Genomic DNA, 17,299 nt, shown 5'->3' on the forward strand with positions numbered 1-17,299 from the left:
TGCCACGCACTTGGGAACCTGAGTTTTTTTGACAATCTGCCTTCAGTTGGAAGAGGCAGCCACAAGTTTCAGGAAGGTCATTGCTCACGGGGTTTTCCTCCTGCTGTGTTTGACCCAGGGTCTGTTTGCAGTCTGTGGCCTGCTGACGGGCTGCTACCTCTGCTGCTGCCTCTGCTGCTGCTTCAACTGCTGCTGTGGAAAGTGTAAACCCAAAGCACCTGAAGGGGAAGAGCAGGAGTTTTGTGTGTCTCCAGAAGACTTGGAAGAGCAAATTAAGAATGACATGGAAAGAGGTGTGTATTATAGGGGCTTACTGTGTGGCAAAGCTGTTCAAAACAGTCTTTAAAGCCTGTAGGCCAGATGTTCTGCTCACAATGCTGATGCTGCTTCCAGACACCAGTGGAGATATGACAATTCAGTCCAGCTAACACCATGACCTGATGAACTTCCCAAGTTCTGTGTTAATCAAAAACTAAACTTGTGTCACTAACAATTAAATATCTCCTGTATCTTTTATGAGATACTTAAACATGAGAAGTCGCAGGGCTCCTCTGAAGAGATGATGTTCACCCTCTAGCACCCATGCCCACGTTGCTTCATATTCTAGATCCTGAATTTACAGATTAGGCTCTGCCTGGACTGGTGCTTGCCACACCTGATCTGCTTGAATAAGCTGTCATTCGGTTTTTGTACATGTAAAATTTATTGCTGACAGTGATGGGCCAACTGTACTCATTCAAGAAAAGGCTTCAAGAAAAGATGCAGAGTTTCCAACAGTAAGATTACGCAGTAACCTAAGACAGCTCACATGGGAGCTGCCGCGGTCCTGCCCCTCTCCCATCCAGCCCCCAAGCCGCTCACTCTCTTCTGCACCGGCAACAGCAACTGTGCTGCCTTACCAGGAGCCAGATCTTGGATACGACCCAGGCGAAAACTAATCCGCTCCAAAATGCATGTAGTTCCCTGCCTGTTTAACTCCCTGCCGTGCCTCATGGTGGGGAAGGCCAAATGCTAATGCCGGCTCTAACTGCTAATGCCCAGCTGGGAACACGGCCACGGGCCTCCCTTTGCAGCAGGTCACCCTCTTTTCTCAGCTTTGTTGTGTCACAGAATCACAGAATGATAGGGGTTGGAAGAGACCTCTGGAGATCACCTAATCCAGCCCCCCTGCCGGAGCAGATTCACCTAGAGCAGGTTGCATCCAGGTGGGTTTTGAATGTCTCCAGAGACGGAGACTCCACCACTGCTCTGGGCAGCCTGTTCCAGTACTCTGCCACCCTTAAAGTAAAGAAGTTCCTCCTCGTGTTGAGATGGAACTTCCTATGTTCAAGTTTGTGCCCATTACCTCTTGTCTGCTTGCGCAGCGTCCCCCAGCTGCACGCACAGGTTTTGGCTATACCAAAGGATGATGGTGGTGGTGTCCTAATTTGGCACTAGCGAGGGTTACATATTTTGAACAAAGATCCCTGGCCTAATCTGCTGAAGTGGGTCAGAATTTTGCCTTCATCTTCAGGGGAAGCAGAAACATCTCAAAGCAGTGAGATTTGGACACATACAGGACAGGCTGAGAGAGGCAACGATCCTCGCTCCAGCAATAAGAGGCCAAGGTGTCAGAGGAAGACCTAGGCCACTTTTCAGTAGCGAATTTATGTAGACTATGATTAGGATTTTGCTTTTTTATGAGGAAGGACCTAAGCAGTCAGCTCACTCTTTTTCTCTTCCATTGTTACGGAAGGTCTTAACGCTGTTATATTCTTACGTTTATTATGCTTAAATTAGCACTGCCAGATTGCAAATGTCATGTTCGCTTAGCAGGAAGAATTTTCCTCCCCCCCAACTTTTCACACAAATTTACCCTTCCATAAATATGTAACAAAACACTTGTAGTAGTTGAAACAAATGCTATTTATATAACTGATATGCCAATGTGTGGTGGTGTTTTTAAATTGGTTTTGCATAGAGTCATATCAAGGTAAATACAGTCAGCTTAAAAATTGGTCATACTTGATCAGGCTCTGCAAAGGCAACAAAAACTTCTAGTGAAACCTTTGTAACCACAATGCATTATTTGAAATCAATGTAATGTACTCTACAACATGAGGCACCTGAAAAGTGCAAATCTAAAATGGGTCTTGATATTTCTGTGTCTAAGACACCAAAGCAGAGTTTGAAATATGAAGATGGAACTTTGAAGGGTAAGTTTTGTTTTTTTTTTCTAATTCTGCCTTTTTTGTAATTTGGCAGGTATTTTGCTCTCTCTCACAATCCAGCACAAAATTCCCCAGTCACAGAAAAAAATTTTCTCCCTCCTTCTGGCACAGGTGGTATTTATTGGTATTCAGTAATTTTAGGCCACCTTCCCATCGCTTGACTCCCACCAACTCTCACTGAGATATCAATTTAAAAAAATGATTTAAAATGTTTAGCAAAGTACCAGTCTGAAAAATTAACAGAATATGGAGTTACGTATTTTAAGTATTTTGAAGACAATATCAAATATATAAGTAGGGCCTGGAGAAAACTAGATATTTGTAGCTTTCCTACCCTTCTCTTCAGTTTTGCTACCTTTTTGTACCAATCAAAACTAGCTTGCTTCGGTACAGTAGAATTCTCTATATTTTAAAATTAGATTAAAAGAGAACAACATATCAGAAATAAAAGTAAAAACTTCATGACAGAGGATAATGTGAGCATCTTTTCTGCAGCTGAAAGGAAAATAGACGCTGCGTTTAGAAAAATGAATGATAACCAGCTCAAACTGCACTTTCTCCCTTCCTCTCCCAAAATTTTAGAGATGCTGGCCAAAAAGATACAGCTGACTCAGAATGAGAAAGATTGGGCTTTTCCACCAGACGTTTTCAAATTTTGGACCACAGCAATGAATACTCATGGCTTCCTTTATGTAAATAATAGAAATGTTCCTGCAGGTAATTCAGAAACAAACTGTAATCACTCCTGTAGCAGATTTCATTTTGGAAGAGGAAATCCTATTAGGATCCAAATTCTTTGCATGCCCTCTGCCCACAAACAGAGCTGGTAATTCATTTCTTTGCTTCCTGCTGTCCCCAGTATCTATATTATTGCTAGCCAGAACTTTTTTGCTAATGTCAAAATGCAGATTCTCAAGCTAAGGCCATACTTTAATTTATCCAAATATTTTGTAGTCAGGCATTGCTTTTCTGAGGAATGCAGCATCAGTAAAACATCACCATTCCTGATGCTAAAAAAACCTCTGGGAGCAAGTCTTCAGCAGTTGTTGCTCTGCTCAGCGGGAGCTGCTTGGAGCCAGCTGTACTGCACAGAAGAGGCAATATGCATGTTGTGGGAGTTGCGACTTCATCTTTTGAATTGGCACAACAGTAATGATTTTCAGAGCCCCTCATATTTCTCCTTAATACAATTAAGGTGTTCCTCAAATTAACATACCATAAAATGTAATTATTAGTGAAAAGAAGAGATGCAAGGCCCAAAACTCAGTGAGCTATTCCCTAAAATGTAAAAACAAAGTGAGTTGTCACTGAAATCAACACAACCACGTCAAAGGCTTAAATTCTGATAAAATGTCATATTCCTCTAGAAGATAGTTTTATTCAAACATATTTTTATTCAAACATATTTGACTAGTTCTAGTGCTCAGCTAGTTGAATATCTCCCATGAGAGATTCATTTTACAGCATGTATTTCCATGGGTAGCATGACCATCAGAACTAAAGGAACTTAGGGATTTGCAAGCCCTGGCCTGTACTTAGGTTACAGTGATTTCTCCTCACGACGATTGATTGGTACCACAGAGGACTGTGGCCTAACGTGCAATGGGTGATCACGTTCCAAAATAAGTCTTACATTTGGAGTGTTGCATTTTAAACATGGCATTTTTTTAGGGTTTCAGATCAAACATGACATTAAAAAAGTGTAGTCAGGTAATCTCTGGTATCATGCCATGAAGTTACGGCTGACCTGGGAAAATACACTGGCAGAGGGAAGTGTCATTCACTTGTCTGCAGCACAGTCCAGATTTGGCTTCCATTGAAGTCAATGGCAAACCTTTTGCTGACTTTTGTGGTCCCAGAGGAGGTGCCACTGGAATTTGGATTGCCTTGATACTTCAGGTAGTAATGATGCACTCAAGCAGTTTGGCAGGTTTGTTCTCCGTTCCTGTTTGGTTATCACTGTAAGAGCAAAGCAAGGCATTTCTAGCCCAACTTTCATTTTACAGAAACTGGAATCTGGGAGAGAAAAAAAAAAAAAAAAAAGAAAAAAGAACGTGAATAACAAAGTACTTTCCCAACTCAGAAGCAATAAGTTTTTAGCACTTCATTGTCTCCTCCGCACTCCATATGATACCAATGTAGGCGAACAGTGAGCAAGAGCTATCTATAGAAAACAGTTTAAACTGTGAATTCTGCCGCACCTCCATTCTGCAGCTCTCCATTAGCAGGCTATATTTGTACACTTTATTATACCATGAGTCCCTGTTCTGATAAAAAACATCATAAATTTTAGAAGAGTGCGGGCAGCAAAATACTCGGGGAAGGTGTCAGCTCAGAACTGTCTGCAGATCACCTGGAAGCCATGCGACATATTCGCAGTGGGTCCTCGTCTCGCGTTGCGCCTCTGGGTATCACAGCAAAATGAACTGCTCGTCTCTCCCCTCCATTTTCCATAAAATGAACAACTTGGAGGCAGCAGAGGGTGGGAGGGAGTGCTGCTCAGAGATCTAGAAAATACACCCTAACTTAAAAATGGATTGGAACTGCCAAACTAATCTGAGCCCGAGCTGAGCTCTAAGCATTAATTACTCATATACTTTTAGAAGTTATGAAACATGTCTGTATTTGACCTTGTGTCTAAATACGGAATTGCCCGTACAGAGAAGCTGCTTGGCATTTAATCATTCTTGCCTTTCACCTTGACAGAGTTAAAGTTGTTCTACCCCCACTGAGGGGAAACCGTATGGCATGCAATTAGATTCCTGCTCTGGGTTAAGTTACTCCTGTACATTACATCTTTTGCCCATGATTCATCCCATCAACTGTCATGTAAACAGGAGGAAATGTCAGATGAGTTTTTTTTCTGAACATTCGGTCATTTGGCAAAAAAAAGCCGTCATTTGTATTCAATTACTGTGAAGGCCATGCTAGTATCAAGATATAGATAGCCCAAAGTTTTTCATATGAAAAAACCTCACTGAGATGGCTGAACCTTTAAAAGTCAGTCTCTGAGTCTTTAGCCCCCTCCTTCCCCCCTGCAAAACGGTGAATTGGAAAGAGGCCCAGGAGAAGGGCAGCCAAACCTTGTTCATTATCAGAGGGAGCACAACAGACATCAGGGAACTCCGTTAGGACTTCACTTTCCTCCATGCTACAACAAATGCATTTTTTACAGATATATTGGGAAACCAAACACATAACTGCATGGAATGAGAAAGTACAAAAAGCAGTAAGGGTTTATACAGTGATAATATGAGGGTTTTGGCAGTTCCATACTCATTAAAAGAGTAATTCTCAAAATCCTATTGTAAATATATTACATAAGACTTCAAAATGCAATTTAACATTTTTATTTAACTAGCTGGCTTTCAGGATATATATGATTTCTTCCCTCACAAGTATATTACTGCTCACGCATTTTTTTCCTTTCAACTCTCTTCTTTCTTTACTGTTGACTTTGCCTTCCTCAAGAATCATTTCTGGCCCATTCTTGCAAACATGGTCAAGGTTAGTGCTTGCTGACTCACAACAGCGCTCATTATACTCAGACGTTTGCCGGAACAAGCGCTTGCAATTGGAACAGGCAGGGACCCTTTTCTTGCAATCTCTGCAAAGCATGAGGTACACCTAATGTCCAGTTTAATAACAACTGCAGTAGCCGCACAGAAGTCTGCCGTTGCATGTGGACAAGGAGTAAGAGCATTTGTAGACTCGGTGTGGGCATTGTTGCTTCCTCAGTATGCACACAGCTGCCTGTGAAGCCAAGGCGAAGCCATAGCCACACCACCAGTCGAAACGTTGTGATATTAACAAGAAGTCTGACTTTGGTAGCAAGCAAAGGATGTCTAAATTATTTTTTGTCTTCCTCCCCAATTTAGATGGAGAAACTCCTATCGTGCTTCAGCCGACAAATGCAACCGAGAAGACACAGCTAATAGGGGACAGCCATCGGAGCTACTGCACAGACTCCTAGAGCTGGCAAACAGGACCTGTTGGCGCTTCCCACTGAGTGTCACAGCAAGAAAAACACGTGATAAGCTCTGCAGCCTATATTTGTAGTTGTCTTTAAGCTAATCAGGAGTAACCTGAGAGTAATTTCCTATCAAGGCAAAATCTCCCTCTAGGCCACTTCCAGTAGGTTGATATTTACACTCTGCAAGGAGATACTTGTGGACAGTACAGAGCTCTACAGAGCAGCATGTTGGTCTCTCACGGCTTCAAACTGTCAGGCTTGACATGGTCTTTCCCTCTAATAATACTGCTCTTGGTACACTTGCTCTCCTCCCTGCCCTCAGCCAGGGTTTCACCTCCCAGGCACAGTCCAGAGAACCATTCCAGACACACCGGCTCTGTCTCAGGAACACAGGAACACTCCTGTGTGCAGCAGTTTTGCTGGATGTGAAATGTTCCCGTGAGCGACCCCTGGAAATGCTTTTTAGCAGATCTCAGAGGGAAAGCTGGTGGCAAGTGGGACAGGGCTGCCCTTCCTGGAGAGGAAACGCTCTTTGGAAAGTGGCTTGCAGGGGCCCAGCCCTGGCAATTATAACCCTGATTCAGGACAAGGTGCTCAGGGATCATTCTGCTGGTGGTTACACCGCAGCTCACTCCAAATCCAGAAGCCTCATCCAGCACCCGGAAGCACAGGTAGGCTCTGTGTCTTCCCCTGCACAAGCTGCAAAGCCGGGAGCCTGTGGGCAAATGCCCCATGGAGGGGGAGGCTGGCCCTGGGCTGCCCCAGAGCATCTCTCGGCTCCCCATAGCCGGTGACAGCCCCATGGCAAACCTCCCCCCATCCTGCTTGGACAGACCTGCCAGCCATGCTGGGTGGCCCCAGCTTCTCCCTCTGCAGCTGCAATGTGCTAGAAATTGGTCCCCAGCCAACGGTTTTCCACCGGCTTGCTTATTCCGCCATGCCCCTGGCTGCCAGCCCCGCGGCCCCGCTGGCACCGGGCTAGGAGCCATCCGCCAGCACTGGCAACCGGGGCTGCGGCAGCAGCAAGGACTTGTCAGGGCAGGCGAGCAGCAGAGGAGGGACCGTCCTCCTCACAGCCCGGCTCATGGGGGTGAGCCTGGGTCCTCCCCTCTGCCCCACGCACAGGGACTTTAGGAGCACATGGCGTGATTTTTAAACAAAGGGGTAGGGCTGAGGTGTACATTCAGGTGTACTGCTGCACAAAATCAGTGGAGATACATGTCAGTACAGCTAAAGCAAGCATGAGGAAATCAGGCCCCTCATTTATAAGAGCTAAAGAAATACCTCTGAGATCTTCAACTTAGCACTTCACTGGTTTGACATAGTACTTTAAGCCTCAGACAGCTGAATTTCTCTTTATTGATTAGGTTACATCAATCATTGTCAGTCCTGTGCATTTGCTGTTTTTGCTCCTCTAATCACAGTGCTGTGGTCCAAAGCGGGATGTAATGTACCACTAAATTGTACAGACCAGTGAATATATAGCTAGTCAAAAGTGTTATTCCCTTCCTTAAAATTGGATCCTGCGATTGGGAAACATTATTGTCTTCCTTCTATTCTCACCTTTCACATCAAATGTCATTCGGTGGCAGCTAAATATATGGGAAAAGAGTGTGTTTCATCGCACTAGCTGTAATTCCAAAGTCAAGAAACAGTGCTTTCAACATTTCTTTAAAGTTCCCACAGCACATGGACATTTTAAAAGCCATTAATTCCAGTTCAGGTTATTTGTCTGTTCTCCAGGCGCGGGCACTGTGTCCAGCTAACGCTCGCGTCGCCCTCAGGGACAGACTGATTTTTCTGCTTCAGAGAAGAAGGGAAGTCTTGGCCTGGCTGGGGCTGTGCACAGGCACTCACTCCCCTCCTACCCATGGGCTCCTCTTTGTCCTCAGCTGCGTGTTGCAATTAATTTTGGAGGCCGCCAGACTGCTGTCCTGCCTGCCCAGCGGTGCCAAGGGGAGGTGGCCACCCATCCCGGTGGTCCCGGGGGAGAAGGGCTGGTGACACCATCCTGACACTGGGGAGACGTGACCCCCAAAGGCACATTCCCAGCTGTAGTTGAGTGCCGCAAATCTTCCTGCTGGGATGCCGGATCAGACTGCGTGTGGGGGGGGGTGCTGGTGTGGGCAGATATGATGGGTACGTGCTGGGGGACACCAGCACCCCCTCGCCCCAGTGCACGTATGCACACACATCTTTTGGCTTTCTTTGCTATTCCTCTTTGCACGGTGTTTGCTCTGGTGTAAGATGTTCTCACCAAACGGAGGAGTAGGGAGAGCACGTAGTGTGTGACAAATCTGCAGGCTGAGCGATTTCATGAGTTTTACTGTCTGGTAGAGAAACTCACTGTGAAAGTGTGCACCGAGAATCATAGAATCGTCTGGGTTGGAAGGGACCTTTCAGATCATCAAGTCCAACCATCCACCTAACACTGACAAAACCCATCGCTAAACCATACCGCTAAGCACTACGTCTACCCATCTTTTAAATACTTCCAGGGACATGCTACGTTGCAACTATTTCCCACAGAGGTGGAAAAGGCATTGGGAGAGAAGTCTAGTGTAAAGCTACACATTATATGTGGAACTATTTCCCGTGTGAAATCCCTCCTCCTGCTCCCATGGAAATCACTGAGAATTGCACCCTTGATTTCAACAATAGCCACAGATCAGGCCTAAAGCGAGGGAGGGAAAGGTAAATCCCAGATTAGCAAAACCAATTGGGGAATTTTTTCACATGCAACACCATTGATGTCCCTCCGGACATCAATCTATGGGCCAGATCCAAAGTTTAAAGAAATCAAGGAAATTATTTCCGTAAGCTCAAGATGTACTGCAAGTCATGTGGTTCCTATTCACTCTTTCTAAATGGGAGATTTTTCTTAAGAAAGATTTATGACTTGATCTCGGAGTGCGGTGCAAACGTGGACAAGCTGCCGCACGTTTGCAAAGCCCTTTTACTGGCATGGAGATCTCTACAGAAGAGCCACAATATATTATCTGAGTTAGCCAAAAACCTCAGAACAAACCAGCTACCAAGGCTCTGAGTGGGTTCTCCAGGACTTGCAGCCTAAAAATCTGATTGTCTGAGCCCATGGTTTAATTCCAAAGAGGAAACTTGGTTTTTAGAGCGCCAGAGCATTTGCCTGTCTCGCTGCTGTCAGGATCAGCTATTCTGAGGACACATGGAGAACGGATGAGTAAGGATTTCAAGACTTAGCTCTTCAATGTTATTTTACTCATCTGTTTGCTTTTCAGAAAAGTTCCTAACGTGAACATAGCTATGCTTACATGATCTGTTTCTGTGTAAAGTTCAGTTGCACACCCATTAATCTTCTCAAAATGTACAGATCCTCACCTCAAAATTTTGTTCTGTTTTGCTGCATTTATTTATACGTAAAGTACCATAAATTCTAACCTCCCTTTGCTGTCAGCCACTCTGACTAATAAAGGTTTTATGTATGAATCGTGGCACTCCCTTTACTTTTCCCCGCTATGAGCAACTTCATTCCAGTAACAGCTAGAAAAGCTATTGAGACAGCTGTCCAAAATTTCGGCTTTGCATCCCTGCAGGCGGCAACTCAGGGTTTCCCCAAAGAGGAACTCAGTCTTGGATTGCAGCAGATGACCCTACCTATGCAAAGCAGCCAGAGGCTTAATCACACATTGCAAACACACCCTTTATATGATGCAAAAATATTTGTCTACATAAGAAAGTTCAGCACAGTGATATAACACCGTAGTTTTACTGGCATCAGTAGCTATACAGAACAATTTCCCCCAGCAAAGGGTGAACTGGGGATGCTGCTGAGGACAATGGCAGCGGTCCCGTGAGCTCCCCCGGGGCCAGCATCTCACTCAGGGGCTTTGTGTCTGTCCAAGAGCCAAGGCAGGGTCCCAGATCCTCTGGGCCTGCCACGGGACAGGAATATTTGTCACTAGGATGGTGTCTGGTGTCTGTGGCCACTGAAGCCCGAGCATTTGAAAAATGGACAAGGGGCGACTGTTTTGGCTGGTTGTATTCTCAAAGAGCTGTGCTTTTGCGTGTTTAGATATTAATTCATACCCAGATTCACTGAAAATACCAAGTACAAGCCTCTTCCAGGCATTGTAGAAGATTTAGGCCCACCATCAACATAACCACTTATTTAGGGAGATTGTGCACTTTTCTCCCCACAACAAGCTTGCACGATAAAACACTGCTTAATCCAAAAAACAACAAACATAATTAATTGTATATCATTTAATTTCATTGCTTACCTTCCCTCAGAATGAATACCCAAGGTATGGGTATGATTTCAGTCAAAAAGAGTTACATTTCTGCCTCTTTTTAGAATGAAATCATCAAAGAAAAATGACGAAGCATGCAAAACTGAGCACAGTTAAAATTACTGATTTCTTTTTCTATGCTATCAATCATTTTCGATAGGAAAGGAAGTGTTCGTGGGCTGTTACAAAGCAGAGAGAAAGACCACAGATGACTGTAATCCCCTTCCTTCCCTCCACAAGCGAAAGTCAGGGAAATCATCACATCCAGCACCTCCTGTCACTTTGAGAGGGATGAACGGGCACAGGGGTTTCATACAAGAGGACTCAGTCCTTTGTGCCAGTGTCACCCGTCCTGGGGACAACTGTGTGGTAGCCAACACCTAGAAGATAACCTCGGAAAGATGCTGGTAAAGACACACAATTTCCTGGTAGCGGGGAGAGTTAACATGTGCCAGGTATCACCTGGCTGGATTCGACAATGTGTTCCTCTCGTGGCATTATGTAAATGTACCGATACTTCCTTATCCTGCAGAAATAGTGTCTAGACGTTTTGGGGGAGAGGAGAGGAGGTTTGGAAAGAAGCCCCTCAGGATTTCGACATCCTAATTAACTGCCATGAGACAAAGGGGTGTCAACAGGCGTCCTCCTGCAGTAACTCGCTTTGTGAGGGTTTGTGGCGAGTTGGAGCAAGAACAACATCCACCTTGTTGTTCTTATTAAGAATTAACGAGGTGTCGGCAGTCTCGCAGCAGGCGCTGCGTCCACTGCTCCCCTGGCAGAAAAAGGGGAGAAAAAAGCTTTCAGACTCCGGCTGAAAGCCAGCGAGTCGCAGCGGAAGGGGCTCGCTTTGCAACGCGGCTGGATTTCTCTGACAAAAAAAAAGGAACCGCGCCTGCAGCTGTTTAAAGCGAAGCTGTTGAAAAGCATTTTGTACGGAGGGGGCGAAAAAAACTACCTCTCCTTCGAGCCGGAATCGAACCAGCGACCTAAGGATTCCCGCGGGACAGCGCCTCTACAGTCCTCCGCTCTACCAGCTGAGCTATCGAAGGGAGCTGTTTCTTATTTCTCCACGATAGTACAAGAGCTCAGCGCGGCTCTAGCGGGGGCGGCCCCGCGCGTGCGTGGGGTGCGCGGGGCGGAGCGGGGCGGGGCGGGGGCGGGGCGCTCGGGGTTGAGACTACAGAGGAGAGCGAGGAAGATGGATTCACATATGGGGCCAGTGGCGCAATGGATAACGCGTCTGACTACGGATCAGAAGATTGTAGGTTCGACTCCTGCCTGGCTCGTACTTGTTTTTTTCCCCTTCCTGCCACGGCCGTGACACACATACAGCCGTTACATTTAGTATGCGCCGGATTTTGATCTGAGTTCATTATGGAATGCTCTTTTACACGCGCGTCTCCCAAAGCAAAAATGACAACGCCAAGAAGCTGTAAAACAACAACCAGGCCCAAACTTTTCAGTCTGAAAATGCACCTTGTTAAACGCATTAGCTGTGCCAACAAATGAACCCAATTTAACACACTGATAAATTACATGGGGAAAAACCCTTTAGCCCCCAGGAGGGGAGCAGTGTGATCATCATTGGCCTGGGACAGTATGGTTGGTATTACAAATGACATCACAGAAAATAACCATGAGGTCTCTGAAGGCAGCAAGCAACGCTGCTGTGATGAAGGCTATTGTTTTCACTGTGATTATCCATTAGTCTTGAGAAATGCACAAATGCAGGCTGGGCAGAGAATGGATTGAGAGCAGCCCCGAGGAGAGGGACTTTGGGATGTTAATGGATGAGAAGCCCAACATGAGCTGCCAATGTGCGCTCACAGCCCAGAAAGCCAACCATATCCTTCAAAAGAAAGAGGCAGCATCAAAAGAAGCGTATCCAGTAGGTCAAGGGAGGTGATTCTGCCCCTCTGCTCTCTTGAGACCCCACCTGGAGTACTGTGTCCAGCTCTGGGGCCCCCAACATAAGGAGGACATGGACCTGTTGGAGCAAGTCCAGAGGAGGGCCATGAAGACGGTTAGAGGGCTGGAGCACCTCTCCTGTGAGAGCGGTGGGATTGTTCAGCCTGGAGAAGAGAAGGCTCCAGGGAGACCTTATAGCAGCTTTCCAGTATCTGAAGGGGGCCTATAGGAAAGATGGGGAGGGACTGTTTACAAGGGCGTGCAGCAATAGGACGAGGGGTAATGGCTTCAAACTGGAAGAAAGTAGATTTAGATTAGATACCAGGAAGAAATTTTTCACTATGAAGCTGGTGAGACACTGGAACCGGTTGCCCAGGGAAGTTGTGGATGCCCCATCCCTGGCAGTGTTCAAGGCCAGGCTGGATGGGGCTTTGAGCAGCCTGGTCTAGTGGGAAGTGTCCCTGCCCAGGGCAGGGGGGTTGGAACTAGATGATCATTAAGGTCCCTTCCAACCCAAACCATTCTATGAGAAGTGCAGGAGCATCCTTGTTGTGCAGTTGACTGAAGAGTGTGTGATTTTGCAAAAACCCATTTTTGATCTTTATAAAGTGTTAAGAGGAGCATGCAGCCAGGAGAGGGGGAGGACGCAGCCCCCAGGGTTAGATTCGAGAATACTCCACAGCATCGGAGTAGGTGCTACCTGTGGATTTGGTGCAAGTTTACTACAAAAAGTGCTTCACGTTGTTATGAATAACTGAGGCAGCTCGTTAGTTTGGAAACGCCACCCTTTATTTTGCTGTGACCAGCGCTGGTGACGGTCCCGACACAAGGGTGTGCAGACAGGTGAGAGGTGGCACAAGGGCACCCCACCATGGTACAAAGTCCTTGAGACCCTCATTTTTTCGGGCTGGTTACCCACAGGCATTGGAGTCGTAGCCGGAATGCTTTCTGGAGGATATATAGAATCACAGAATCAATTGCCTGGGTTGGAAGGGACCTTTCAGATCATCTAGTTCAACGATCAACCTAAAACTCTGACAAAAAACATCACTAAACCATATCTCTAAGCACCACGTCGGCCTGGCTTTTAAATCCCTCCAGGGATGGCACCTTAACTCCTTCCTTGGGCAGCCTGTTCCAATGCTTAATAATCCCTGCAGTGCAAAAAATTTTTCCAAATATCCGTCCTGAGGTGTTAAGGGAAGAGGGAAAAAGGGGCATACAGCTCTGCAAGTTTATATGTAAGGGCAATGGGGTTTGGGTGCCCACTCCATGAGGCCCACCGTGGTCGGGGGGAGAGGGGCCAGCCTGGTTTGGAAAGCCCTCCGGGCTTGCGAGCGAAAAGACGGCCGCGGTGAGGCTGAACGGCGGCGCCAAAAAGCACCCGAGCCAGGCAGGAGTCGAACCTACAATCTTCTGATCCGTAGTCAGACGCGTTATCCATTGCGCCACTGGCCCCGCGCGCGGCCTAGTCCCGCGGCGCCGCCCGCTCACCCAACCTTTCTCTGGCGACGGCACATGCGCTGTTCGCCCCTCCCGCGCACTGCGCATGCTCAGAACGCTTGGGCGGGACCATCTGCGGCCGCCGTGGGGGTGGCAGCCAGCTCCCTTCGATAGCTCAGCTGGTAGAGCGGAGGACTGTAGAGGCGCTGTCCCGCGGGAATCCTTAGGTCGCTGGTTCGATTCCGGCTCGAAGGAGACGCTAACTTTTATATTTTTTTTAGTTTCGGGGAATTTGGGGGTTTTTCGGCCTTGCGGGGGCGCGGCCCTACGGGCAGGCCGGGAGAGAGACGGCGGGTGGGGACGGCCGGCCGCGCCAGAGGCTCCCAGGGCTTAAATAATTGTGGTGAATAATAACTGATTTAATAATACAGTCTTATAATAATGTATATTCGGCATTATCCTACGTGAGAAGCCAAAAAAATTAGGCATTTTCAGCTCAGTCTCGCCTAGTTTTATTAGGTCTACTTCTCCAGGGTGAAAGACCTAGTTTTATGAGGTCTTTGAGGCGATAGGACAAGAGGAAACAGCCTCAAGCTGCACCAGGGGAGGTTTAGACTGGATATTTGGAAAAAATTCTTCACTGAAAGGGTTATCAAGCATTGGAACAGGCTGCCCAGGGAAGTAGCTGAGGCACCATCCCTGCAGGTACTTAAAAGACAGGTAGACATAGTGCTTAGAGATATGGCTTGGTGATGGTTTTTGTCAGAGTTAGGTTGATGGTTGGACCCGATGATCTGAAAGGTCCCTTCCAACCCAGACGATTCTATGATTCTATGATTTTGCTTTATATGATGCCAGATAATCCTTATGGATGGGGGCTCTGAGCATCCTGGCTGATGGGAGTGGGTAGAAGTGCTCCGCGGTCTCTTGACTTGAGGTGACGACATGATGTTCGGTCCTGACTCTTGGTTGTGCCATAAAGGGGTGCGCGGGGTGATGTGGGTTGATGTGGGAGAAGGTGGAGCAGTGGGAGAGGGCGTAGGGGGCCTTTATAGAGAAGGGATTTAATGCAGATGGGCACGGGCTTGCTTAGCATGCGGTAAATAACAGGGCCAGTGCTCTTACTCTGCTTTTATTTCCCATTTTCCATTCTGTTGATTTGCTATCCTCTCTCCTTTTCCCGTGGAGTCTTCTTTTCTGTTACAGGTGCTACGTGGTGTGCCGAAAAACACGCTTGGCAATGACTCCTGGCTTGGAGAGAGTAAACTCGTCTGAAGGCAGCCACAGCTGTCTGCGTAGCAGGGGAAGGATGGAAGTTTTCTCCTTCAAAAGAAGCCAGAATGAGTCTTCTCTGTGTGAGTATTTCTCCGGGGGTGGATTTCAGATATGAGAGCAAGGAAGACCCACTATCTGTGGGAATATAGTACGAGCAAGACTATCAGCAGGGAAACAGATTTATGAAGCTCAGCAGGAGTCAGACCTGCAACCTTCTGCTCTGCAGTTACGTGCTTTATGCATTATGTCCCTGGCCCCAGCTACCTCTCTATTAATTAGTACATTTCTGTGCGTGCATATGGAGACACAAACCCACCCCACCAACCTTTTCTCCTTTCTCCTCCAGCGCGGTGCAGTGCATCCCTCCCGGGAACTATCTCTGAAGAAATCCAGGCATGAAAAGCCTTCCTGGTGGGGAACAGGGACAGTGAGCAGAAACTGAAGGAAGACATCCATTTCCTTACATGTCTGTAATCCACACGTTTGCACGCACTAGCAGTCAAATCTGAATCCACAGCCCAAAAGCACAGCCCTGTGCCACTCCACCCAGAGCCACAAGATTGAGTTTTTTCTTGGTTAAGATTCACCCCTTCCTATATCACAGAATCACAGAATGGTAGGGGTTGGAAGGGACCTCTGGAGATCATCTAGTCCAACCCCCCTGCCAGAGCAGGGTCACCTACAGCAGGCTGGACCCAGGTGGGTTTTAAATATCTCCAGAGAAGGAGACTCCACCACCTCTCTGGGCAGCCTGTTCCAGTGCTCCGTCACCCTCAAAGTAAAGAAGTTTTTCCTTATGTTGAGAGGGAATTTCCTGTGTTCCAGCTTGTGTCGGTTGCCCCTTATCCTGTCGCCAGGCTCCACTCAGAAGAGCCTGACCCCGTCCTCTTGACGTCCACCCTTTAGATATTTATAAGCTCTGGTGAGATCCCCTCTCAGTCTTCTTTTCTTTTCTCCAGGCTAAACAGACCCATGTCTCTCAACCTTTCCTCATAAGAGAGGTGCTCTAGGTGTTCCGTATAAATGTAGCTGCTCCTGCTTTTTGCAGAAGTTTGTGCCAACTCCTTCGTTCCTTTTGACTCATTCAGCGGCACCCCTTGTTCTAAAGGATAGCTCACAAAATAAAAGCACACCCAGAGTTTCTTCTGGAGAAGGGACCATCTTCTTTCCATCTCCATCTCCAGGACTTTTTTTTTCTCTCACACCCACCCAGAAAGTATTGACATGCACGCATTTCTGTGCAGCTGTGTATTACCCATAAGTGACAAGGAAGGTAGAGAAAAAGGGGAAAAAAAAGATAAAAATACAACAGAATGAAAGCCAGGAAAAATGCACAAAAAAACCACCCACCAAACCCCAGAAAATTTAGGTGCCAATCCCAGGCCTTGCTGTATGCTAAGCAACTCTTCTGCCTCTTGAGCTGCAATCCTGTCACATTAGTGTAACTGCTTGGCTCAGCTTCCCACTCTTCTAGGACATGCTCATATATTTAAATGTACTAAATGCTTTTTACTACGATACCAACCTATTCAGTGACTAGATGATAGCGTAGCTTGCTAAATACTTCATTTAGGAGCAAATTATTAGCGACCGGTCACCCGCAAGTGCTTAATTATTTCTGTATCTGGTCTCCAGCAAGGGACTATAATGAGCTGTGTGCTTGTGTCCTATTTAATAATGTGTGTCACTTAATAACAAAAGATGCTAGAGATTATAAAATTCCCGTTCATAAAACATTTCACTCTGATACACTGGGTCCCCAGAGCGAGGTGGGCAGGCAAACAGGTGGATCAGGGGTTGTTAAATGGCCTGACGGGTACAGGGAAAGGGACACCTGCTTCAACAAAAAGAAATTCTCAGCTCCCTTGTTGTAAGAAAAGGTTTGTTTGCATTTCAACCAAAAGCCGTCTCCTCTCCTGGAGAAAGGGTGAATAGAATGAATCTCAGGGGAGTTAGAGTATGAGGATAAAAAATTTCAGACTGCCTGGAGGATTTCGAAGGAGAGATGGTGAAAATGTTCCTGCGTGGCGAGGTGCTGGTGGACAGATGCGGTTTGAAGTACGTGGCAGGTGCACAGAGGAGATGTCCTATTGATCACATAGGTGCAAAAACATTTGAAATGAGAGAGCATCTTTCCCTGATTTTATTATTAGTATCTGAAACTTTATCTTGACTTAGGTACTTTTGTCAGTGTATTGAGTTTGAATATTGTAAGCACACGC

The 17,299-nt window shown here is 46.5% G+C and overlaps 1 protein-coding gene and 4 non-coding genes across 5 annotated transcripts in view; 3 read left to right on the top strand and 2 right to left on the bottom strand.

The window, feature by feature from the left end:
* DNAJC5B (DnaJ heat shock protein family (Hsp40) member C5 beta) overlaps positions 1-6,183 on the top strand; it is a 97,391-nt gene extending 91,208 nt beyond the window's left edge. The window contains exons 3-4 of the mRNA XM_074573627.1: positions 119-293; positions 6,089-6,183. Coding sequence (XP_074429728.1) covers positions 119-293; positions 6,089-6,183 — 270 coding nt within the window. The remainder of the gene's footprint in view (positions 1-118; positions 294-6,088) is intronic.
* A 5,226-nt stretch (positions 6,184-11,409) lies between these two features.
* On the bottom strand, positions 11,410-11,500 carry TRNAY-GUA (transfer RNA tyrosine (anticodon GUA)). The gene is given in 2 exon segments: positions 11,410-11,445; positions 11,464-11,500. It is a non-coding gene; the product is annotated as a tRNA-Tyr (tRNA).
* Positions 11,501-11,664: 164 nt separating this feature from the next.
* TRNAR-ACG (transfer RNA arginine (anticodon ACG)) lies at positions 11,665-11,737 on the top strand. Its single transcript has one exon. It is a non-coding gene; the product is annotated as a tRNA-Arg (tRNA).
* Positions 11,738-13,744: 2,007 nt separating this feature from the next.
* TRNAR-ACG (transfer RNA arginine (anticodon ACG)) lies at positions 13,745-13,817 on the bottom strand. Its single transcript has one exon. It is a non-coding gene; the product is annotated as a tRNA-Arg (tRNA).
* A 149-nt stretch (positions 13,818-13,966) lies between these two features.
* Positions 13,967-14,057, top strand: TRNAY-GUA (transfer RNA tyrosine (anticodon GUA)). Its single transcript is given in 2 exon segments — positions 13,967-14,003; positions 14,022-14,057. It is a non-coding gene; the product is annotated as a tRNA-Tyr (tRNA).
* Positions 14,058-17,299: the final 3,242 nt, after the last annotated feature.

Source organism: Larus michahellis, chromosome 2 (genome assembly GCF_964199755.1).
Source record: "Larus michahellis chromosome 2, bLarMic1.1, whole genome shotgun sequence".
Lineage (NCBI taxonomy): Eukaryota > Metazoa > Chordata > Aves > Charadriiformes > Laridae > Larus > Larus michahellis.